This window comes from Microcaecilia unicolor, chromosome 3, assembly GCF_901765095.1.
Source record: "Microcaecilia unicolor chromosome 3, aMicUni1.1, whole genome shotgun sequence".
In the NCBI taxonomy this organism is placed as follows: Eukaryota; Metazoa; Chordata; class Amphibia; order Gymnophiona; family Siphonopidae; genus Microcaecilia; species Microcaecilia unicolor.
This window is the reverse complement of record NC_044033.1, coordinates 93,535,977-93,563,013: the sequence shown is the minus strand read 5'-3', so window position 1 is coordinate 93,563,013 and position 27,037 is coordinate 93,535,977. Positions and strand designations below refer to the sequence as shown.

The window sequence follows — 27,037 nt, the reverse complement described above, 5'->3', positions numbered from 1 at the left end:
GGCCTCTGAAAGCTAAATGTATTAGTCCAATAAAATGGTATTATTTTATTTTCTATATTTGTTTTATTTCTATTTGTTAATTTGTAAAGTGGTGATTGGTTCTTGTTAGTTTTTTTTCAAATTTACATCTGCAGTCTTTATATTTTGCACAGTACTAGGGGACATTTTCTGTTTCTGTGGTGTTGCATTGTATGCAGAGTCTGGCATCTTGGGGGTTCAGTTTAATTTTTGTCTAAATAGCGTTTGGAATATGTCCACTTTGAGAATTTACATCTGCTATCTTATTTTGCAATGTATAGCAATTTGTTTCTAAGAATATTGCTGACAATTCCTGTCAGTGTGGCAAGTGGTGAGCGATCATTTTCACCGGGGGGGGGGGGGGGCCTGATCATTTTCACGGGGGGTAGGGGCGCCAACTGATAGTCTGCAGGGGGGCGCCAGAGACCCTAGGCACGGCCCTGAGTTAATGTTTATTTCTGTCCCTCTCTTCTTGGTGAGGCTTTCAGTACGTGCTCTGATCAAAAAGGACCAATTAAAATGTCCTCCTCCAGCATTCTTCCCCTCTTCTGAGTGCAACCTAACCTTAGCATACTTTCTCTGCTCTAGCACTCTCTCATCCCTTCATTTCCAGCCCAATCTCAGCAGACTCTCTCTCCATTCCCAGCATTCTCCCCCTCCTCAGCCTGAACCCAGCTCTCTCTTATCCTCCCTTTCCCAGCCTGATCTCAGCAACCTTCCCAGCACACACACTCAGCCTGATCTGCAACCTTCCCAGCACACACACTGACCCCAACACTTTTATCCACTCATTTCCAGCCCGATCTCAGCAGACGCTCCCCCTCCAGCTTGAACCCAGCACTCTTAACCTCTCTTTCTTAGCCTGATCTCAGGAGACACTCTTCCCCACTTTCACTCTCTCTCTCTCCTCAGCCTGACCATAAAACTCTCTTATCCCCTATCTGTCTATATATTTATTTATTTACATATCACACACATACTCTTATCTATATACAGTTTGGTCAGAGCTTGCGGGGACGGGGCATGGATAGGGTCAAAGCTTGCAGGAGATAGAGTGGGGATGGGGACAAATTTTCTCCCCACATTATTCTCTACTTTAAGGAACATGAGTATAGAACTGAAGATGTGCAATGGAACCGGTTACTAAGCGTGCCAACAAACTGAGCAGGCCCTGAGAAGAAATCATGACTAGCAACACTGCTACAGGACTAAAGAGATCCCAACATGAGACAGAAACAGTGGCGATGTGAACACTCTGTCAGCACAAAGGGAAGTGCATGAAAACACTGGCCAGCACTTATTCTGTGGGCCAGCAAATTTTCTCATCTCACTGACCCAACTGCCCAAGAGAAACAAAACAGCCAGATATTCCAAAGGACTTAACTGTATAGTGGCCACAGATAAGCCACCTATCCGTGAATTTTTGGCAGCATTAAACAGACAGTGCCGCTGAAAATTCTTACAGTCCACCCAACACTATCTGGACATTGTCAGAATGCAGCATGGACGCTCCACTTAACAATGTAGATAGGCAGCAGTATTCAGCCACATCCAAACAGCTAAGTGCTTTAATTTAGGCCAGTAAAAAAAGGATGTCATAAATTAAAACCGATCAGCTATATGGCTAGTGGCCGATTATCACTAGCTATCTGGAGAGCGGTAATGGTTGCTGATCTCTGGGTATATTCAGCACCATTGCTTCTACAGATAGTGATATACGTACACTGGTCGATATTCAGAACACAGCGGTATGCATTTCTTTAAATGCTGACCGTCGCGGGCACAATTAGCCCAGATATTCAATGCTGAGCCATGTTCGCAAACCAGCACTGAATATCCAGGGCTAATTTTTTAGGTGCTAGCCACCAGGTCTTATGTGGGTCCTGGAAGATGTTCGGCCAGGATCCACATAAGGACACTTATGCGGGTCCCAGCTCAATATCCTCTACTAGAATCCAGTAGTTCTCCTAATTCTCCCTTCAGGACTGACTGTCAATGCTGTGCTTACTTTCCTAAGTCTTAAGCAAGGAGACAGATCCTGGAGGATCAAAAAGAGTATGTGAACTCCGTAGGTGCTATTTTGCGGCCACATGCAATTTAGCATTCAGACTGAAATAGAGTGTAGACCCTATACAATTTACGTTAGCATAAATGCTAACCATGCACACATGCTACATTTATCAATCACACTAAAAATATTAGTGCATTGTTTGTTAAATGCTATTTTAGCATGTATAGAGAGTGCAGGCTAAGATGTTTCTCTTACATGACTATCACTTCACACAAAATTGACTTCCTCTGCTTAACTGAGACTTGGTTGCAGATACGGACACCTGTTATCTCAATCAAGCTACTCCATCTGGCTAGTCTTACTATATCTGTAATTGTCACAATCGCAAGAGAGGAGGGGGTAGCCTTTATTTTTTTTCTAAAATATCTCTTTCACACCTCTCAGCACACTCATACCCTCGTTTGGAATCACTACAGTTCCGTCTCTGTACCTCACCTCCCACAGACTTCCTACTTCTATATCACCCAACACCCCCTCAGCTAATTCTTTCCAACTCCTTCTAACAGATCATTGAGTCAATTTTACAAACCCAGTCATACTAGGTGACTTCAATATACACTTTGATGATCTCAGCTCTTCTTTTGGTCAGGATCTCTTTGCCCTCACCATGGACCGCAACCTCGTGCAACACTTAGTTTGCCTCACTTATCAAGGCGGAAATACTCTTGATACTCTTTTCCAATCCCACCAATTCTGCTCTTCTACACCACTGTCCCTCCCTTGGATGGACCACTTTCTGATTCTCTTCAGCTACACCACACAACATTCTACTCAGAACTCTCTTCTTAGGACCTCTCTACATAGACACCTTAATGAGGTCACTCCCACATCCCTTCTGGAACATTCAAAACGTAATCTAGTGCCTTTTACTAATCTTTCTCTAGATGATCAGGTCAGATTTTGGGATACTCAACTTAAACAAACTAATGACATGACTGCCCCAGTTTATTCTGTAGCAAATCACCCTCATAAATCATCCAACCTCTGGTATACCTCTGAACTATGTCAATTAAAACAACATCTCTGTTAGGCAGAATACAAGTGGCGCCACCAGCTTTCCCCTCTATCTATTAGTATCTATAAAAATGCTGCTCAACTCTTACAAGTGCACCCTTCTTGCTACTAAAAATAATCTTACTACACAAAAAAACATCACAACAGCATCTAAAACCAAGTACTTAAATCCCCAACTATGTTTCTTCACATTTCTTCTGATGCATTTCCTACTGCACATGCACTAGCAACTCACTTTGAAAATCAAATACTGACGTAAAGAAATTCTTTACCACTGTCTTCAGCACCACAGGCTCTTCACTCTTCCCTGCAACCATCCATTTACCTTGTAGCTCCCTATCCACTTTTAATCTCACCTCCTTATAAGAGCTATGCGAACTTATTCAAAGTATGAAACTAACTACAGCACCGCAAGACACCTTTAACTGCTCTGATCCCTTACATTCAGTCAATGATATCTTTCAGTCTCTCCACAGGATACCTCCCCGGAAAATGGAAAACCGCAATCATCAGATCAAAAATCAAGGATGCTACCATGTCAGTCTCAGAACCTACTAATTTTCGCCATATTGCTAATCTTCACTTCATTGCTAAAAATCACTGAATCTATTGTTCACAATCTACTTGTAAACTTTATCACCAATACATATGTCCTTCATCCAAACCAGTCAGGCTTTCGACAACATCACAGTATTGAAACAACCTTATTAGGCATTACCAACTATATTTATCATCACTTAGAACAGCTCAAATCTGTCCTACTCCCACTGTTAGACCTCTCAGCAACATATGACCTGGTCTTCAGCAAATCAGACTTACAGACACAGTTTTAGGTTGGTTTTTGTCCTATTTAAAACATCACAAATATACAGTTCATTCCGACAACTCATCATCTGATCCTTTTACACCTGCTTCTGGAGTCCCTTATGGCTCCATTCTGGCACCTATACTATTTAACATTTTTCTGGCCCCTTTACTCAATCTTGCCCAATCTCTTATTTATTTCACTTTTTTTTTTATATGCTGACAATGTGCAAATTCTCTATACCATGGATCCCCTAAAAACACAAGACAAGCGAAAAGGAGGAAACCTCATGTGAACGTCAGCACAAACAAAAAAAAAGTGAGGTACATCCAAAGAAGATATCAAGTGGTTTTTATTGGTAAAACAGCTAAAAGACGACCCGACATAGCTATGTTTCAGCACAAAGGGCCTGCATCAGTGGTCTGGTGAATCTCTGATGTTATGGCAGTAATGCTTAACAACAAGACTGTTGTCGAAGTACTTGCTGTAAAATCCTTGTAATATCCTCAGCGGGACAAAAGCGCTAAATAGCAGCAGCCACCCAAGCAAAATTTAAAAAGTACAAAAATTTGAAAAAATTAGGTGTTTTGATAATAGTTTCAAGTAATACTTTAGACCTATGAGGAGCCAGGCGAGTCAAGGGTAATAAAGTCCTTGTGAAATGAGTTGCCGCTGAGGTCTTAAAACAAAATTACACGAGCCTGCATACTATTGAGAAATACCATTCAACTGATTTTTGGTGCTGGTTTTATTTCATGTTGTATATGTTTTTTTTGTTTTTTGTTACATTTGTACCCCGCGCTTTCCCACTCATGGCAGGCTCTATGCGGCAGGCAATGGAGGGTTAAGTGACTTGCCCAGAGTCCCAAGGAGCTGCCTGTGCCGGGAATCGAACTCAGTTCCTCAGTTCCCCAGGACCAAAGTCCACCACCCTAACCACTAGGCCACTCCTCCACTCCTATGTGATTGCCCCTCCTTCAAATTCTTTTTTGGTCAATCAATTGAGATACTTTTGGATTATGTCAGACTTCTGGCCATAGAGCCGAAACACGGCCTGTGCCGAGTTGTCCTAGAAGTTAATAAAGATAGCTGTACACAATCAATGGTTGCTTTATCTTTACTGGTCGTCTCCATTGTGTTCTTTGGTGTGATTGCATAGTATGCTACATTGCAATGTCAGCACAATATGTAATAAAACATTTTAATAGACAGCTTAAGGGTCAGGGGTTATATCCTACTTGTCTGGACTAGTCTAGCGGGATAAGGAAACACTGACCCAATTTTCAAATTCAGTTTGGGCACCAGGTATTTGAAAATCAGCTTGTCTTGAGCAAGAAACCTCCTGGAAATTTAGTCCTGTATGCATACCGATGCTGGAAATAAGATTTCATCAGCTGTTTTTGCTACTGTGGAGCCTCTATAGTTTGATTCAAACAGGAATACAGTTTATCATGGGTCTCTCTTTCAATGCTTGAATATTTTTATCCAGTCAATGTGAACATCTATTGCCACAGCAAAAAAAAAAAAAAAGCCAGAAAGAGAACGGCGAAGCCAAAACAATTGTAAAATTCAAGCCTGGGAAGGACAGCTAGGACAACAATAAAAGCAAGGGACAAAGACAGCAGCAATTTACATATGATCCACAGTGCCAAAGAGGGTAAGGGCAGCTTGGCATATTGAGGTCAATAAATCACTGCCTGTCAACAAATACCATTGGCAGTACTGGGGTCACAAGCCAAAGAGGTCTCTGAAGACCACCCAAATTGTTCTTGGCGTCCTTAGACTATGATCGAGGAATCTAAAGATCCCAGATTGCGTTTGGACTCTTAGACTGTGATCGGTGGGATCTAAACATTAGCCCATCTCAAACTAAGTTTGATAGCACAGTTGTTTTTCAAGGCATAGCAAATCCAAATAAATACAAACTGCCTTCTAGAATGCATATGACTGCAGTACAAGCTTCCAGTGGACACTTTCAGAAACAGAAGTGAAAGAATATAGCATTTCATGCAAGCTGCATAAATACTGTAAACTCTATGGACATACAAAAAAAAAAACCAATCTAGTTTGCATGCAAATTAAAAAAAAAAAGGGTGAAATCAATGAAAATTCTTACCTCTCTTACTGACAGCTGTGCTGGGAGAGACACAGAGAACATAAAGCTGGTAAACTGATAGCCTGCAGAGCAAACCTTCTCACATACCTGCAAAAGAAAAATGCCCTGTTTGAAAAATGGCCTCCATCATAAGGTTAACATTATTCATGGTGTTCCTTAACATGCCTGTAATAAGTCACATTCGGGGGAGCCATTCCCAGGAGCGGGATTTGAACATAATGCACGTAGACTATTCTAAACTGTACACACATTATGGGGGTAATCTTTTGAGTATTGGTTGTCATTTGCTGGAGAATCCTATAAATGGCACCTAAAGTTAGACGCTAATTACACGCCCAAATTTTGGTGTGGAAACAAGTGCCAATGGATGCAAGGCACTGAAATGGCAAATCGGCACAGAACTAAGTTTATGTTCCCAGTTATAGGATAGCACCCAAGTGTATCTGTATACAACTGCAAAAGGGGTGTTCCCACGGGAAGGTCAAGGGCATTCAGGAAAACTGAATGCAGTATTAGAGAAAACCACGGATGCGCATCAGAATTTACATCTGCTTTCAGTTAGTGTAAGTCCTCACGACCAAACCAGGGTGCGGAATTCAGCAACCGAAACTATTCTACAAAAGGCAATCATCCCGGATGATGGGTGCCATTTTCCAAATCTAGCCCTTGGTGTATTGTATTGGGAAATGGTGTCTAATTCCTGGCAAGCAATTCACAGTAGACAATGACATGGGGACGGGGACCTGCGGTAACCACGGGGATGGGGACGGTGAAAGAGCCGGAGGGGGCAGGGTGGGGATAGGGACAGATACTGCAGGAATGGGGACAGAGCCTTAGGGGATGGGGACGAACTTTGTCTCCATGTCATTCTCTACTTTGAAGCACGTTAATGAACTGGACTGCTATTTAACAAAGATATTTTGATTTTTTGGAAAAACAAGCAAACATGCTGGCCACAATTGGCAAAATTTGCATGGAGGATCCTGTACATTCCTGCTACCAGCACATCTTATGAGAAGACATCTTCTATTGCAGAAAGGACTGTGGAAGACAGGAGAGCTAAACTGAATCCTGAGATTGTTGATGACTTATTCATCCACAGATTAAAAAATTATAACAGTGCTTTATAGGGCATATTTCTTCCCCTCTAGGGAATACAGAACAGGTTGTATTTTGCACCCCTGGACATTTTAACAGGGTGGATTAGGGTTCCTTGGGGTAGTAGAAGTCAGATATTGTTGGGATTGGAAGGGTGGAGGGTGGTGGGATTATTTATTTATTTCAGTACATTTATATCCCGCCTTTGGCCACAGTGTTGCAGCCCCAAAGTGGCTTACAATGAACCAATTAAAATAAATACATTACAGTTACATTTTAGTAATTAGAGTGGGAAAACAGGAAAAGAAGGGAAAAGGAATGGAGGCAAAGGGAGACAGAGATGAACGGCGAAAGTCCTGGCAGGCCAAGGGGAAAGATGAAAATCCAGGCTGACACAGATAGGACCAGCAAGATGATCCCCATTTGGGACTGCAACAGGGCCCAGGTGGAACAAATGAAGCTGGAGACAGGCATCCACAGCGATGGAGTCAGCAGAGCAGGAAACAAGATGGCGGACCAACGGTCATCCTCCGCAGCCTCAACCATCGGGGCATTCCAGCCAGGGACCTCCACCACTGCAACTCCAACAGTCCGGCCGAAGAGGAAGAGCCAAGAAACTAATCCTGCAGGTTGCCGGAAGATCGCGAAGGCAGCAAACTCCCCATCAGATAGGATGATGAGCTGGGGGGGAGGAGGGAACAGCATAGCATCCGGCAGACAGCGGTCGAGCGGCAGCGTCAGGGGCTCCAGCAGAGCACGTCGGGCAGACCCGCAGAGCAGTGAAAACCGGCAGCTCGGACGGACCAAGAGGAGCCCAAAGACATAAATCGTCGGCCTAGCGAGCACCCCACACTGACCTGGACCTGCAAACGCTCCGTCAAAGCGGGAAGGCTGTACGCGGACTCCGAAGCAGCAGAAGGGAAGACAACTGGCCGCCCACAAAGTAGCTTGCACCAAAACAGGCAGCAAGAGGAGCCATAGATCTAAGCGGACCCCCAGGATCAAAATCAGACCTGTGCCCAGCCAGACCACGGGCAAGCTCCGAGATGAGATCAGGAGCTGATGCATCATCTGCCCGTTATCGGCGGCCATCCTTGTTATAGTTGCTAGTTGTCATTATTGTTTTCTGTTTTATAAAGAACAGCTGCACAGCATATTGTTTATTTTTATACTTTAATAAAAACATTAAAATATAAAATCATAAGTGTTCGAGGCTTCTGCAGATGAGGACAGAGCCTGCGGGGATTGGGAGGGGAAAGATGGAGACAGAACCTTCGGGGGTGGGGATGGAGACAGTACCCACGGGGACGCAGGGACGGGGACAAACTTTGTCCCTGTGTCAATCTCTAATTCACAGTTATTCTACAGAATGTGGAAAAAAAATATTGAGTGCCCCTTTGTCATTTGATGATGGGGATGTTTCTTCCTCAATAAACTGGACCGAATTACTGAATGTCAAAACGTTTGGTTCGTTTGGATTACATGGTGCTCTGATAACTGAATACTGTACGAAGGAGTTGATTCTTCATGGATTACACATATTGAAAGAGCCACAATTATTTCTGGATGATAACATTTGTAAACAAGTGGAATAACATCTTGAACAAATGTACACTAGATCTGTGAGTCTGACGTCGGTGCCGGGCAAGATGGTGGAGGCTATTATTAAGAATAAAATTGCAGAGCATATACAAAAACATGGACTGATGAGACAAAGTCAGCACGGATTTAGTGAAGGGAAGTCTTGCCTCACCAATCTAATGCATTTTTTTGAGGGGGTAAGCAAACATGTGGACAATGGGGAGCCGGTTGATATTGTATATCTGGATTTTCAGAAGGCGTTTGACAAAGTGCCGCACGAAAGACTCCTGAAGAAATTGCAGAGTCATGGAATCGGAGGTAGGGTATTATTATGGATTAAGAACTGGTTGAAATATAGGAAACAGAGAGTAGGATTGCGTGGCCAGTATTCTCAGTGGAGGAGGGTAGTTAGTGGGGTCCCGCAGGGGTCTGTGCTGGGTCCGTTGCTTTTTAATGTATTTATAAATGACCTAGAGATGGGAATAACTAGTGAGGTAATTAAATTCGCCGATGACACAAATTATTCAGGGTCGTCAAGTCGCAGGAGGAATGTGAACAATTACAGGAGGACCTTGCGAGACTGGGAGAATGGGCGTGCAAGTGGCAGATGAAGTTCAATGTTGACAAGTGCAAAGTGATGCATGTGGGTAAGAGGAACCCGAATTATAGCTACGTCTTGCAAGGTTCCACGTTAGGAGTTACGGATCAAGAAAGGGATCTGGGTGTCGTCGTCGATGATACGCTGAAACCTTCTGCTCAGTGTGCTGCTGCGGCTAGGAAAGCGAATAGAATGTTGGGTGTTATTAGGAAGGGTATGGAGTCCAGGTGTGCGGATGTTATAATGCCGTTGTATCGCTCCATGGTGCGACCGCACCTGGAGTATTGTGTTCAGTACTGGTCTCCGTATCTCAAAAAAGATATAGTAGAATTGGAAAAGGTACAGCGAAGGGCGACGAAAATGATAGTGGGGATGGGACGACTTTCCTATGAAGAGAGGCTGAGAAGGCTAGGGCTTTTCAGCTTGGAGAAGAGACGGCTGAGGGGAGATATGATAGAAGTGTATAAAATAATGAGTGGAATGGATCGGGTGGATGTGAAGCGACTGTTCACGCTATCCAAAAATACTAGGACTAGAGGGCATGAGTTGAAGCTACAGTGTGGTAAATTTAAAACGAATCGGAGAAAATGTTTCTTCACCCAACGTGTAATTAGACTCTGGAATTCATTGCCGGAGAACGTGGTACGGGCGGTTAGCTTGACGGAGTTTAAAAAGGGGTTAGATAGATTCCTAAAGGACAAGTCCATAGACCGCTATTAAATGGACTTGGAAAAATTCCGCATTTTTAGGTATAACTTGTCTGGAATGTTTTTACGTTTGGGGAGCGTGCCAGGTGCCCTTGACCTGGATTGGCCACTGTCGGCGACAGGATGCTGGGCTAGATGGACCTTTGGTCTTTCCCAGTATGGCACTACTTATGTACTTATGTACTTCTGATTATTGAAACCACAAAAGAAAAACAGGAAATAGTTAAATGTATAAGTAATGCAGTTAGATAAATTGAAGGATAAGGATAGTTTTGAAAAACAACATATTTCTTGCAACTTTTGATTGTTACCGCAGTGAATTAAAAAAATGTTTAAAATAAAATAAAGATGTTCCAGAAATGAGCAGGATTTTAGACTGTTGTGTATCCTTCGAAAAAGTGTGAAGAAAATGTGCAACAGAAGGTATTCTTGACTTGCTAGCCGATAGCTCTTTAAGTAGTGGGGAAGAATTATATGAAGCAGAACCTTTTGTGGATTGGGGAGGAAGATTCCATCAAAGGGCATGGAGAGCATGAGGGTTCCAAGCACGAATGTGCCTGGTCACACGTTCAGAATACAAACTCAATCAGCCGTTACAAATTTATTTCATGTATCAATGACAGTCACATATTTCATTATTACCTAGAGGGCTGTCTTTTGGGCCAGGATATGATTGATTTGTTTCAATTCTAACTGATTTTGGGAAATTTATACAAATTTTAAAGTTGAAACTGTTCTAAGTTGATCATCCAGTTGATGTGGAGCCTTCAACTCTTAGGAATCAATCTTCTTGGATTGCATCTGGTGCAACGTATCTAACTCTTTTGACATTTAAAACAATTGGTATTACATGACTTTTCTAAGATTGAAAGAAATTCATGGTGGCATTCCTTTAATTCAACTATCAGAAAAACAGATGATTATTCAATTATAGAAGAAAATGTCTGCACGTTAAGACAGGAAGCCAGAGGGCCACAGAGTGACTTAGAAACAATGGTGGTTATTTTAGAATGGCATTTATGTTTGGGATAGACATGGACATCTTAAATCCAAGTGTGTTCAAATGGCAAGGAGTGTGATCTACACATTTTGGGTGGGACAAGGGCATGGCAAGTTAATAGACATGTATTCCTCATTTCAGAAGTGAAGGAGTAGCCTAATGGCTAATGCAGTGGTCTGAGAACCTGGGGAACTGGGTTCAATTCCCACTACAGCTCCTTGTGACTCTGGGCAAGTCCATTTCCCCAGGTACAAAACTTATATTGTGAGCCCACTAGTGACAGAGACAGTAGCTGTATATAATATACAAACTGCTTTGGCTGTACCACAAAAAGGAGGTATATCAAATCCATTCCTTTACCTCCCTTATCTTACCCTAAACATCTATGTCCTAAAGGACTGGTGTTGGGAGTTACACCTGCTACCAAAGTGCTCCTATTGAGCAACACTCCACTGGAGGGATATGGAGAGATTGTAACACAGAAAGGCAGTACAGCAAATCTATGGCCCTTTACCCTTTTGATTTTTTTTCCCTAAAATAGATGTTTATACCACATGCACTCAGCACATATATGTCCATTTCTCCTATATTTTAGAGCAGCCTCTACATCAGCAGATTCTGTTCTGAAATAGTGAAACTTGAGACATCCTGACCTTGACATCTCAAGTCCAACCTGTACATCCTGTACAAAATGGGGCTGAATGTCCAAATATGCACCTTACTGCAGAGTCCATGAATCCTTTGCCCCAATTTTTAATGTAAAAGTGCATTCACTTTGAATAATTGCTATGGGAAAAGTACCTGCACGGATCTGGAAACAGCTCTTTCACCTGAATTATGTTCCCTGAACGCCTCCACTACAGCGCAGTAAACTCGCCAGAGATGTGATTTATCCAGTACAACACTTTCCCCTATGGAAATCCCTTGAAAACGGCCCTCTCAGTGCATTAAGAGCTTGTCTACATGTGAAGGCCAAGCAATGGCCTAAGTAGGAGAAACTGCTGCTAAACTGAAGCCACTGATATTTATGTCTGCTTGAGAGCAGAAATAAATTTTTGCATGCAAAATATGCACATAGGCATGTGAAGGGCAATTCTATAATAGGGAGTTTACAGTCCCATGCCACTTGCATGCGTAAATGTACAGAAAACTAGTAATTAGACATGTAAGCGGCAGCAAACTGACCAATCTCTATTCTATAAGGGCATGTATAAGTGCTGTACCATGTAAACGCAAGAGGGGCGTTCACATGCGCAGAGCAGGGGAAGGGCATGGCAGGGCTGTACTGTACATTACGTGCATTTTTGCTGCATTTAGACGCCTGTAGTTACGATAGGTCTATGGAGGTGTAACTGCAGACACCTAAATGTAAGACGTGAGGATAGCAGGTTGCGGTAATTTTCTGTAATGGTATCTGGGTGCCCAGATGCTGTCACAGAATAGGATTGGACAGTTTCCAGAAAGAAAAGTCCCTAAGTCATTATTAAGATGGACTTGAGAAAATCCATTGCTTACTTCTAGGATAAAAACAAAAAACCTAAATGGCTTAGATAACTCCTAATGAAGTTAGGTTACTAAAATATACTGGTAGGAGAAGATCAATCAGAGTATTCGCAATCAGCAACCAGGTGGAGTCTCATCTCTTTTGCACGAATATTCACATCACTCCCTTGGTGACTCTTTTACCGTGCATAGGTTTTAATCATCGACTTAAACCATCTCCACCCTGATATTGTGAAATCTTAAACTTAACGTACCCACAATTACAAACTTATGTGAATATATATCAAATGTATCAAATATACTAAAGAGTTTTAATCGCTCCAGAAGCTAAGTGTCTTTAGTATATTTGATACATTTGATATATATTCACATAAGTTTGTAATTGTGGGTACGTTAAGTTTAAGATTTCACAATATCAGGGTGGAGGTGGTTTAAGTCGATGATTAAAACCTATGCACGGTAAAAGAGTCACCAAGGGAGTGATGTGAATATTCGTGCAAAAGAGATGAGACTCCACCTGGTTGCTGATTGCGAATACTCTGATTGATCTTCTCCTACCAGTATACTTCTAGGATAAGCAGCACAAAATCTGTTTTACTGTTCTGGGATCTTGCCAAGTACTCGTGACCTGGATTGGTCACTGTTGGAAACAGGATACTGGGCTTGATGGATCTTCGATCTGTCCCACTATGGCAACAAGTATGTTCTTATGTTCTCATCCTGAGTCAATAGAATTGCCCCCATAGGCAGCAAGTAATTGGGTGACTACAATTAGGTGCCCAGAAGGTGCCTGGTAGGAGCCTGTTCTATAAAGGAATGTAGGCATCTATGCTCCTTTATGGAATACTAGTGTAACCAGGTTTCCACTGCGTCCCAAGGATCAGTCCAGACAAATGGGTTGTGACCATCCACCAGCAGATGGAGATAGAGAACTCTAATGAGTTGCGCCTCATAAGCTCCTGTGCTTAGCAAACAAGCCAGTATTCTCTATCTCCAGCAGGTGGGTTAGCAGCTCCTGTGCACTGTGGTGACTTCTGTGTGGCCTCCTGTCCTGCCTGCAGGTTCAGTTGAGTTTGGAATAGAGAATATCCTGTGCCTCAGGTGTAAACCGCGTAACCAGATATATACGAGTCTAAAGGATAGGCACAGAGGTGGTGGAAATGTTTGTGCTTACATGTTGCCAATGCATCCATAACTTATGGTATTTTGTAAATTATACATGTACGTTTGATTCCTGTCCAAGCTCTGCTTTTGCTAATATACACATGTAATTTAAGTGGGAATTTGCAGAGCAGCGCATAGGCAGACTTTTGGGCTTTCTAGACCACAGGATGATTTCTTTATGAGCTACTGGGTAGAGGTGGTGTCCATCTATCAAAGAAGAGACAAAGTGTCTTCATCAGCAGACTGATTAACCTACTGAAGAGGGCTTTAAACTAAATTCATTAGGGAAGGGTAAACAAAGCACTCGGGTAATTAAAATTGCTCAGGCAAGTAAAACACTTAATACCTTTGTAGACATGGATAAAAAGGGCAATATCTAGAGAGCTTCATATACCAATGCTCATAGAACGGGAAATAAGGTTCTGGACATAAAGGCTGTGATGGAGGAGGCTGACATTCACAAAATTGCAATGAAAGAAATGATATTAATAGGTGATTTCAACATGCCAGATGTAGATTGGGGCATCCCTGCTGTGAGCTCATGGATTCTCTACAGGAAAGCTGTTCCAGCAGTTGGTAATGGAGCCCACACGAGGTGGGGCCACACTGGACCTGATGTTCACAAATGCGAAGAGTGTTTCTGACATTTAGCGTCTAGCAATCACCAGATGATGTGGTTCAAAACAGTGAGAGGGTTTATTCAAAGTTAAAGGTTTTAGACTTTAAAAATATTTTTGGCAAGATGGGGGAATACATAAAAGAACTGCTAGCTGGGAACAGCTTGGGAAAGTAGAAAATGAGCTATTTAAAGGACAACAAATCTTTTTGTTAGGAAATTAAACAAAAGTAGGAGGAAAAGAAGGCTACTTTGGTTCTTGAAAGTAATAGCTGAAAAGATAAGAGAAAAGAGGCTAGCCTTTATAAATTACAAGGCGTCACAGAAAGAAGAGGACAGGCTACAATACTTGGAAAAGCCAAGAGCAGCTGGTAGTCAGGCAAGTAAAAATGCAAATGGGAGAAGAAATAAGGTTAAATTGAGGGACAAAGCATTCTTTAGATATGTAAGTGATAGGAGGAAGTGCAAATGTGGCATTGTGAGGCTCAAAGGTGAAGGGTCGCAATATACAGAAGCTGATAAGGATTAACCAGAACTTTTCAACAAATATTTCTGTGTTCACAGATGAAGGGCCAGGAGTAGGATTGCAGAAGGCAAATGCTAATAAGGATATGTGATGTAGATTGACCAGACTTCAGAAGACTGAATGTAACTCACCTTGCGCTACCACTGAAAAAGGTGTGAGCAAAATCCTAAATAAATAAATAAATGAGGAGACAGCTAAACTAAAGCTAAAGCTAGACAAAGCAATGGGGCCGGATGAGATACATCCGAGGGTACTGAAGGAACTTTGGGAAGTTCTAGCAACTTCTCTAGAGTTGGAAGTGGTCCCAGAGGACTAGAGAAGGACAGATATTGTCCCTCTCCACAAAAGTTGAAGGAGGAGGTTGGGACCTATAAGCTTGTTAGTCGTAACTCAGTGGTGAGTAAATTAACGGAAATGCTTCTAAAACAGAGGATAGAGAGGTTTCTGGAATCAAATGGATTACAGGACCTGAGGCAGGATGGTTTTACTAGAGGAAGGTCTTTTCAGACTAATCTGATTAACTTCTTTGACTCCGTGACCAAACAGATTTAGGGAGATGTGGTATATATATAGATTTCAGTAAATCCTTCAATACAGTTCTGCTTAAGTGACTGATTAAAAAAAAAAGCTGAGTGCCCTCGGTCTGGACCGAAGAGTCACTAACTGGGTTAGCAAACTGGTTAAGTGGAAGAAGACAGAGGGTGGCGGTAAATGGAGTTCACTCAGAGGAAAAGGATTATCAGTGGTGTACTGCAAGGATTGGTCCTTGACCTGACTCTTTTTAACATCGTTGTGGGTGATATTGCGAAAGGGCTGTCGGATATGATTTGCCTCTTTGTGGATGATGCAAAAAACTATAATAGGGTGGACACCATGAAGAGGGATCAAGCTAAACTATAAGAATGGTTTAGAAATTGAAACTAAGATTTAATGCTAAAAAATGCAGGGTCATGCACTTGGGCTACAGAAACCCGAAGGAGCAGTGCCAATTAGGAGGAGAAATGCTTCTGTGCTCAAAAGAAGAGTGAGACTTGGGGACGATTGTTTCTTATGATCTTAAGGTGGCCATACAGGTGGTAAGGGCAATGGCGAAAGCCAGAAGGATACATGAGCGTATAGGAAGAGGAATAGCCAGCAGAAAAAAGAAGGTGAGGCCCCATTTAGAGTACTGTGTGCAGTTCTGGAGACCGCACCTTCAAAAAGATATAAACAGGATGGAGTCAGTCCAGAGGGTGCCTACTAAAATTGTCAGTGGCCTTCATCATAAAGCACATGGGGACAGACTTAAAGATCTCAACATATATTCTTTGGAAGACAGATGGGAGAGAGGAGATATGATAGGGACACTTAAAAAGCTATGCGGCATAAAAGCACAGGAGGCGAGTCTCTTTCAACTGGAAGAAATTGTGGAATGAGGGGGCATAGGATGAAGTTGAAGAGGGGGTAGACTCAAAAGTAATCTAAGGAAATACTTACTTATGAAAAGGGTAATGGATGAGTGGAAAGACCTCTCGGTGAAGAAGAGGACTGTATGTGAATTTAATAAAGCATGGAACAGACATGTGGGATCTCTTGGGGGGAGGGGGAGGAGAGGAAGAGAGAGCAGATGATATGCATGGGCAGACTGGATGGCCTTTATCTGTCGTAATTTTCTCTGTTTATGTATTTGTGTGTGCACATGCATTTGTAAATGCTATTATTGAACATTTACAAGAGCAAGTGTAAGCGCCTATATTTTAAATCCTGACTGCACTTGTGCTCTGCCCAGACTCACCCACTGAACACACCAACAGGCAAATGGTGTAAAAATACACTCCTTCTTGTTGCAATGAGTAACTCCTGAGGTAATTTTATAAATGCACACACACACAAAAAAAATCTTTCATAAAATTATTCCCTAAACATAAGCCTGCAATGCAGAGGGCACTATCAAGCTTTCCAATTGTATATTTCCATTTCTATTAGATTATTCCTTTCATTCATACATATGACATACACAGCTATACTCTATGTCACTGTCTATTACTTTGGTGGAAACCTGAGGACAGGCTTGGACTGAGGGGCTGTCATCAAAATCCAGTTTTCTATATTATAAACTGATCCTGGACATGTAAAAAGACTCACCTTTCTTACAAAATCCTTCTGACAGAACTTCTGTAGAATTCCCAAGCACACAGTGCATGTGGCAGACTTTGGCCCATGAGGAGCAGTACTTCTATCATCACTCAGAGCGCTCAGCTCCTCATCCCCGCTCTCCTCTAGTCGCAGCTTTTTGCTTGGTGGCCCATCTGCGTCTTTGTTTGCTTCAGCCTGAGACTCAGTCTCTTGGCCGGTCTTCAGGAAAGCATGCAAGTCTCTGGACAAATCCTAGATGACAAAGTAATTCACTCAATACACATACCCAAACAGAAGGGGTACCAACCTGCTAGACTCTTCTGTGAGCAGAATCAGTGTTATGTGAACATTACTGAAGGTTGTCTTGAAAGCAAAGTCCATACTGAAAAATAACAGTAACATGACGGGCACTGATGTGTTACTAATTCATCTAGAATAGTAGTGACCCTGTAAGTGGCCATAGGCTAACCCTGCGGCCACTTAGAGGGTCTATCCCCAGCACAGCTCAGGTCCGCCTGCACCTGGGCACGTACTCTACAATAGCACCCTCCTCCCACCAACTGGGTCCCAACCGCCTCTGGGTCAGTCTCCCACTCTCAAGGTATTCCTCACTGATTTCTAAGTTACTTGACAACACTCCCAGTGGTCCCACAGTTCCTAGAAAACACTCACAGACCCAACACACAAACTACCAGGATTCTTAGTCAGTCCAGACAAGCAGAGGCAATAAACTAAAAAGAGTTTATTATCATAAAAATATTGAACAGTGAACCGTAAAACAGATGGAACAAAAACAGCACATAAAAACAAGTATTAAATATGGATCAATTATAAAACTATCTAAACATTTATTCACTTCCTGAAGAGTGCCTGGAGAGTACAGAAAATATAGCCGCTCACAGATTAAAGAATATAACTCCTCACAGGGTCTCAGTGAAGAGATCTTTCTCACTTCCTTCACAATTTGAGACTGGAGAAAAATCCAGCAATTCCAGATTGAGCTCCTGGGCCAATCAGAGCCCAGAACAACATTTTTTTTTAAGTAGCTGGCCACATTACTGCAAGTTACTTCTTCTCTGTGTGCTAAAGGCACGGTCTTTTCTCTGTGACAGCTTTGAACATAAACATGCACCCCCTGCTGGTCAAACTAGAAAAATGCACTTCAAAAAATAATACAGTTTACAGGCTTAAAACCCACTGTTTTGTCACAAGTAACTTCTCAGATTGATAATGAGCCACTCAAGACTGGATTCCATCATGCTAAAACTGTCCTGCCACTCCTGTTTTCATCCAGTGCACCCGTTAGCCTCTGAAACTGCTTCTCAGTTTGGGCCCAGCAGGGCCAGAGCCATTGGTCATCATGGCCACCCAGTGAAGCCTACAGCCTTCCCCTCAACCCTCCATTTCAAGGGTAGACAGACTCAATCTTGGAGGGCCACAACCCAGCCAGGTTTTCAGGATTTTCACAATGAATACACATGAGATCTATTTCATACATCTAGGCAGTGTATGGAAACAGATCTCACACATACTGAACATCTGACTGGGTCGTGGCCTTTGAGGACAGAAACAGTGCATCCCTGCTCTATCTGTAGCTGCTGATGCTCAGTACTCACCTGGGGCTACCACCAGTCTCCCCTAATAACCAGCATAAATTCCATGGCCCTCAGTTTAAAAACCCCTGCATCCAAGGCACATCTACCCTGGGCTGCTAAAAGTGTTCCACATTTCTATTTCACCACCTTGTGAGATGACATACTCCAGAAAAAGAGATGGGAAACTTTTGATTCATGAACCCAATTTCTAAGCCTAATCTGAGAAATTTCAAGAGGGTTGAGCATTTTAACTGCAATCTGTAGGGATTCAGCAGATTGCAAAAAAGGTCCAGACCCCTGAAAATACCAGATTAGTCCTTGGGTTTTGATTTACAGTCCCCAAGTCGGTCCATCTCTAATTTAACAGGCTCTATCCACTCTGCACATTGCTATACAGTGGTTCTCACCCCTGTCCATGAAAGATATCCAACCAGTCTGGTTTTCAGGATACCCGTAATGAATATGCATGAGACAGATATACATGCACTACCTTCAGTGTATTTCATGTATATTCACTGTAATACTGATGGGCTGCAGATTATGTTTCTGCCTTTCTTCTTATCAGGCTTAAATTTTGTACAAGTGCCAAAAGGGATTGCCTGGTCTGCCGTTCACCACAATCGCAGGGTTTGCAAAGTATCTCTGCTTTGCCATGTGGGCTCTTGACCTGCCAACCTGGGATGAGGCAATTTGAGGTTTTCCAGGTGATCCATTCTTCCTCTGCCCCTGCAAAAAGCTGCTCTGGTGCTCCGATATCCATGCTAATCCCAGCAGCAAGGTCAAGCAGCTTTCCACCACCCCTATTGAATTCTGCTCTCCCACCTACAGGAACAACTCATTTTAATGGGGGTATAAGTATACACCTAGTTTTAGATTGCTAAGAATTCACTTACACAGATTTAGACAAGCTACCCTCTTAGCAGAAAGCATACTGAGATCATGTTTAACTGAAAACTTCAGAGCATATACAAATGATTATTAACAAGATAAAAGTAGAATATTCAGTATCTGGTGAGATCTTAATGTTTACAAACTGGTTTTCAACTCAGATCCCAGTAAAATTGGAAATCCTGTTCTCATACAGGTTAATGTGCCCAAAACTTTTAAAAGAAGAGCTTACCACTATACGATTATAATTAACAAAAAAATAAATCAATCAACAGACAGCTAGCAATGATTTTTTGATGCTCATTGTTAGCTGCCAAAAAAAATTTCAAATGCATTTAAACTATTGTTAGATGTATTTAAAGGAATTTTACCATTTTGAGGTAAAAATTAAATAAACGTGTCTAAGTAGCAAACAAACCTGCTTTAAATACATAAAGTACCTGCAGAACTTGCATTTGAAGATCAGATTCTTATGTGGATAAAAAATACAGAAGAACTAAGGGCCAGATTCAGTAAATGGCAAAGAAAATTAGGCACTGGGAAATATCCACATTCAGTGCTCTGGGCCGAGCACTCTTTCTGGAATAGCGCCTAGAGGGGATTCCTGTGCCCAAGGACTTATGGCAACTAACCCTAATGTAAATCCTGACTGAAACCAAATAAGACACGCGTCAGCTCCAAGCGGCAATGTAACATGTATAACAGAAGTAAACTGTAAGCCACATTGAACCAACAACTTGAATGGAAAAATGTGGGGCACAAATGCATGTACGCAAAAATAAATAAATAGCCAGCTTTCCCTTTTGTGGTCTGTGGTGATATTCAGCAGTATTAACTGGTTAAGTGCCACTGAATATCAGTGGATATCCTTGCACAAGCGATTTAACCATCCAGGAGCCATTTCTGGCTAGTTAAATTGCTTTGAATCTCGACCCCTATATAACATTGAGTTCAAAAGGTTGGGTGATGTCTACAACCATGAACAAACTGGCCTAAACTCCGCCAAGTGGAGCTAACGTATGAAGCCAGAGTTGATGAAATGCAATCCTTACATTTGTACTGAAAAAAAAAAAAATCATGATATATAGGATTCAGTTTAATGTGAAAGAACAAAAAAAAAATGTTAACCAACACAAAAGTCTTAACACTATGTAACTGGACCATAAGAAGATGGGACTACCAAAATCCTTATAAAAGGTGCCAACACCATGAACTTTTCATCAGACCCCATAACAACGGTTGGAACAACTGATATGGGGGCTAATGAAGAGTTCTTATGCAAATAAAAATATCCAAAGTGCACTTATCTTTGCAATCCAATAGCAGAGTGCTCTACTGCAGGAGACCAATACAAATAATTCCTTACATTTTTGGCACCTGCAAATAATGCATGTAAACACTGACAGGATTCTGAAGATAGCAAAGATGCAAGCTGTGAAAGGCACAGACTGCCAAAGGGCAAACACCATACTGGGCAACAACTGAACAGTATGGTACATGTTTCCAAAGAAACCACCAAGAGAGGGTATGAAGGAAACGATTCTATTGGTCTTTATGTGCGGTGATCTAATAGGACCAGTATTGCTAATGAGTCAAAGAGATACAGATGTTCTGCCTGAGGGAAAAAAGAAGAGAGCTGAAGAAGTTCAAGGATTAGATGTAGGAGGCTGACAGACACATTAGGAAGACATAGCACAACGAAGGGGAGCCCCCTACCGCCTTGTTCAGTGGCCTAGGCTCTGTCCCGACCTCGATGACCCTGAGGGAATAGAAAACTAGGTGGAGAGCCAGCGAGAGACGAAGAAGGGCAGCGAATCCACCCTACCCACGCAAGCCTGGGTCGCAACACCAAAGATGACACGCCCTCTTTGATTGCGGACAGAGAAAAGAGAGCCAGCGAGTGGCGGCGAATCCTCCCAACCCACACAGGCCTAGGTTGTGACACCAGGGACGGCCCAACCTTGAGCCACCAGAGAGCAGGAGGAGACCCAGGGAGATGGACTGGTCATAGATAAGGAGATAGAGAGCCGGTCAGCAGCACCGAACATGCCCCCAATGTCGGAGCCGAGTGACGGAGACTCCTACTGCCTACACGGACCCAAGTCGCAGCACAAGGGGTGGCCCGCACAACAGCATAGTCAGTCTATGCTAGAGACCCCAGAAAGCAAGAGGAGACCCAGGGAGATGGGCTGGCCTTTTCAGCAGTGCCGGCAGATGGAGCCCAGCAGAACTGAGAACACTGACCACATGGTAGAACAGGCCAGGACACAACGGAAGGCGATCACCTTGCGGCAGAGATTGTCGGTTCCTCGAGTTAAGTGAGTCTCGGGCAGCTGCGTCTCCTGCATTACCTTTGGACACTCTCTGCCTAAAACTACATATAGTCTGGATAGGGCTGTAATTAACTCTCTGCCTAAAACTACAACGTGCAAGCTACCTCTCCTACTTAATCACTTATAATATATTGTACATCTTCTTAAACGCTGCAAATATCACTCTCTTGTGCTAGCAAATAATATACTGCACGTCAGCCACTGCTGCAGGTATTTCTCATGTGTAAGCAACTTCTTGTGTACTGTAGATATCTCTCTCAAGCACAAGCTACCTCTCCCTATTAGATCACTTCTCATATGCTGTACATGTGGCAGGAATTTCTCATGTGTAAACTACATCTCGTGTAATGCAGATATTTCTCTCAAGAGAAAGACACACCTCCCTATCTGATCACTTCTCTGTAACCTATGGAACTTTGTAGGTCTAAGTGCTTTGAAAATGAGCCCCATTATAGCATAGTATGCTACTTACAAGTTTTAGGTTTAATAATTTTTATTGATGAATGCATCTCCAAAACAATTCCATATTAACATAACATCTCAGGCATTTAACATTGCCATCCTGCACTAATACAGCAAAACCGCTATCATCAATTTTTCTTTTCTCCCCCCCCCCCCCCCCCACCTTCCCTCCCCCCCTCCCCTCCCCCCTCTAAATTACTGTATTAATTAACCCTGGCTTATGCAAGCAATAATGTCATAAATAGCTATTATCAACATCTCTGTCTGCGATTTCTGAAATATATCCATTAGTGATCAGAGTATTATGCAATGAGATTTGTGAACAATAAATGCAAATCCCTGATATCATTCTGTGTGCTTGGTTTTATTCATAATGTAATAAAATTTAAAAATAAATATATATCACTGATGTCGTTCTGTGTACTTAGCTTCATTCCATTACTCTATTATATCAGCCTCCGTCAGCCAGCAAGTCATCACTCCTTAGCAGGAGAATCACAGCAATCCTGCATTATGTCAGTATCTCAAACAGGCTTTACTGGTTATAAATTAAATTGATCTGCATCTTGCATATCCAGGCTCCGCTTACCAAGCTGTTCCATTGCCATCCCATAATACACCCAGAACATCACTCTCAGAATCCTCCATTCATACCAATAGATACATATCGATACGATAATACACTCTTTCCCCCCTCATTGCATGTAACCCCCTTCCTTCAGAAATCACATTCCTTTATCTGGTCTCAGTTTCATCAATTGCAGCATAAGCCCAGCACACATCCCCCCCTTTCCCTCCCTCCTCCCTCTTCCTCCCATCACCTCACCCACCCCCCTCCCTCCCACTCCAGCCTACTCTACCCAGTCTTCTTCCCTATCCCAAGCTACAATGAGAGTGAGTTTACTAGTAAGCTGCGGGCTCTACCTGACAGGGCCTGCACATATGGCTCCCAAATCTCCCAGAATCGTTGTTTACTCCTAGGGCTTCGATGTACCTCACGCGCCTCCAGCAGCACCAAGGCATGAAGTGAATTCCTCCACTGCCAGAAAGAGGGTCCACTTTCCTGGGTCCAAAATTGCATAATACATTGCTTCCCTATTATTATAGCCTTATACATAAATATACCTTCTGTATGTTTCAGATTTAGCCCTCTCCCCCCTGGACCCAATATTAGATTTTTAGGTGCCCATCTAATTGTCTTATGAATTAATGTCTCACAAAATTTCCTAATATTATCCCAAAATTCCTTAATGTCCGGACACTCCCACAGCATATGATAAAGTGATGCTCTCTGAAAGTTACACTTGCTGCACTGTGGTGTTGTAAGTCTACCAGCATGGTAGGCCTGTACAGGGGAGAAGTATGCTCTCATAATAATTCTAAATTGAATCTCCCTATGTCGTGCACTGGTCACTTTATATACTATCTCCTTCAGAGCCTGGGCTATATCTCCGCTTCGAACCTCCACTCTCATATCCGCAGACCACCTCCGAGCAACCTCCTCATATCCACGGGGCGGGAAAATCATTCTCAGCTGTTTATAAAGTATTGAGATTGAGGTCTGTTCTCTACCTTGTGGCAGAAATAAATTCACCAATAAGTCATACATCCCTCTCTCGCATCCAGCAGAATTTAGCTGCTTAATGTAACTATGTAATTGATAATAATCATACCATGTCACATTCTCAGCTCCCACTATATTCTCTAAGGCCTCTCTAGATATAATCTTCCCCGAATCCTGCATAACATCGGCCACTAATACTATCCCTTCCCGTGCCCATTTTCTGAATCTCGGTTGTGTATTCCCAGGATCAAAGGCACTATTCCCCACCAGAGGAAGCAGATCTGTATAATGTGGATTCTTATTTAATCCCTTTAAAATATATCGCCATACCCGTCGCATTGGTTGTAACAAGAGATGCTGACTCCATCCCTTAGGTATCCACTTTCCTTGAACATGCATCATATAGTAGGGGTGATAAGGCTCAAACAGCACACACTCCGTACTCCACGCCGTATGTTCCTCTGAATCTAATATCCAGTCCGCTAAATGTCTGGTCAAACATGCCCAATTATATTGTTGGATATCAGGCATCCCTAAGCCTCCCTCTTTCCTACTCCCATACATATATTCCAGTTTAACTTTGGCCTTCTTTCCACCCCAGCAGAATCTAGTCACCATTCTCCTAAGTTTCTTTACATCCTTGATCTGTAGCAATATTGGCAGCTGTCTTAAGACATATAGCCATCTCGGGAACAGCATCATGGCATACATACCAATTCGGCCACTCAGTGTTAACGGCAGTCCTTCCCATAGATCCAATTGATTCCTTGTATAGTTTAATAACTCATCAACGTTTCTTCTATATAATCTTCTCAAGTCCCCCGTTAATTTTATACCCAAGTATTTAAATTCCTGATCCGCCCACTTCAATGGAAATGATCCCTTCCACCTCTCCCTTACCATGCTGCTAGTGGGTAGTCCTTCTGATTTTTGAAAATTTAAACTAAAGCCCGAAAAAGCCCCGTATTCTGCAAATACTTCCATCAGCACCGGCAACGTTTCCTCCGGTCTCGCCAAATGGACTAAAATGTCATCAGCAAACGCCGCAACTTTAAATTCTTGGTGTCCCAATTTAATCCCCTCTATCTCCACATTCCCCAGAATTTCTCTAATCAGGGGATCCAATGTAATGGCAAATAATAAGGGGGACAGAGGACAACCCTGTCTAGTTCCCCGATTTATTGGGAAACATCGTGAATAAGTACCATTAACCAACACCCTTGCTGTCGGGTTCTTATACAGAATGGATATCGCTTGTGTAAAAAATCCCTCAAAGCCATATGCCCTGAGCGATGCGAATAAAAACTCCCATTCAACCCGATCGAACGCCTTTTCGGCGTCGAAGCTGATCAAGAGGGATTCCCCTCCTTCTCTTCGCACTCTCTCCATCGTGGCCAATATCAACCTAATATTCTTCCCACTCTGTCTTCCCTGTATAAATCCCACCTGCGGGGGCGCCACTATATGTGTCAGTACTGTTGCCAGTCTAGCAGCCAAGATCTGAGCCAATAGTTTAGCTTCATAGCTAATAAGTGATATAGGCCTATAGGATTCTGGTAAGATCACATTTCTTCCTGGTTTCAAAAAAACCATAATATCCGCTAGACATAAGGATTGCGGTAATTCCCCCAATTCCACCGACTTGTTAAAGGCATCTGCCAGTGGTTCTCCTATATCTTGCATTAAGATCTTATACAGTTCTGCCCTGAACCCATCTGGCCCCGCAGCTTTATGTAATGCACTGCCTCTAATTTCTCTCAGGACCTCTTCTACTTCTATTGGCTTGTTTAGCTCTTCTTGCTGCTGCACTGTTATCTTCGGCAGTTTAACATTCTCAAGATAAATATCTGGATCCAAATCCTCCTTTTCATTCTTAGTGTACAACTTAGCATAATAGTCATGAAATACATCTAGTATCTCTGCATCAGTATGTACCAATCCCCCTTCCTGTGTCCAAATGGCTAGCACTCTCCTCTGTCCCTTCCCCCTTTTTACTAATCCTGCCATCATCCTCCCTGTCTTATTACCAAACTTATACAATTGGTATCTGTAATACTCTGCTGATTTATTAGCACGCTGATGTAATAGCTCATTCAGAGATGTCTGCGTGGCTAATAATTGCTCACGAAGGTGGTCCGCGGATTGCTGTCCGTAAGCTCTCCTCAACCGTATCAGGCTATCTCCTAATCTTATGATCTCTTTATCTCTTCGTCTCTTTTTTCTGATGCTATACGCTATTATCTCTCCCCTTAGGACAGCCTTTCCAGCTTCCCAAAACAATATCGGGGTATGCCTGTGAGATGCGTTGTGTAATGAATATTCTTTCCACTTTGCTCTGATATAAGTCCAAAACTCCGAATCCTTATATAGATCCATAGGAAATGCCCACCTATACTGTCTATTATGTGAGGTATTATCTTGAAATTTGATATATATAGCCGCATGATCTGATATAATCGTAGGATCAATATCGGCCTCCGCTATATGTGTGAAGCTCTCTTCATCTATCAATAGATAATCAATCCTTGATTGAGTGTGATGGGCTCTTGAGTAGTGTGTATAGTCTTTAGTATTTGGATGCAATACCCTCCACACATCAACCACTCCCAATGTTTCACATAGCAGTTTTATGCCTTTACCGGCCCCCACCATCGTGCTTGCTGTCCCGTGTGATCTATCCAACATTGTGTCCGCCACCACATTAAAGTCCCCTCCTATTATCTTATTTTTAACGTTGAAGTGTTGTATCTTACTAATGATTAAATGGTAAAATTTCTTACAATACACATTGGGAGCATATATATTACTAATGAGACATATATTGCCATTCACTTTTACCTGTGCTATTATATACCTCCCTTCAGGATCAACACACACCTGTTCCACCTCCACCTGTAGAGCTTTATGAAATAAAATAACAACGCCCGCTTTTTTCCCTACTGCCGGGGCCTCCAATATGGTCCCCACCCACCAAGTTCTCAGCTTCTCATGCTCCTGCTTTGATAAATGTGTTTCCTGAAGGAGCGCCACATCTGCCCTTTTCTTTTTAAGACTATGAAGGATTTTCTTTCTTTTAATGGGGGAGGATATTCCCCCCACATTCCAGGAGTATACTTTAAGGCCCATCAACCTCCGTCATCTCTTACATGTCCCCGCTCATGCCTCTTATCCAAAAGCAGGTAGACATGGTGTCCCAGCAGCACCACCCCCACCACTCTGTGTCGCAGCCATTCAACGTTCCACTCACTCACATATCTCCATCT

The 27,037-nt window shown here is 42.6% G+C and overlaps 1 protein-coding gene across 2 annotated transcripts in view; it reads right to left on the bottom strand.

Moving 5' to 3' along the window:
• PUS10 (pseudouridine synthase 10) overlaps positions 1-27,037 on the bottom strand; it is a 112,342-nt gene that overhangs the window by 76,249 nt on the left and 9,056 nt on the right. For both annotated transcript variants that reach the window (XM_030196185.1, XM_030196186.1), the window contains exons 3-4: positions 16,942-17,184; positions 6,025-6,111 (exon numbers count right to left, since the gene is read on the bottom strand). In XM_030196185.1, coding sequence (XP_030052045.1) covers positions 6,025-6,111; positions 16,942-17,184 — 330 coding nt within the window. The remainder of the gene's footprint in view (positions 1-6,024; positions 6,112-16,941; positions 17,185-27,037) is intronic.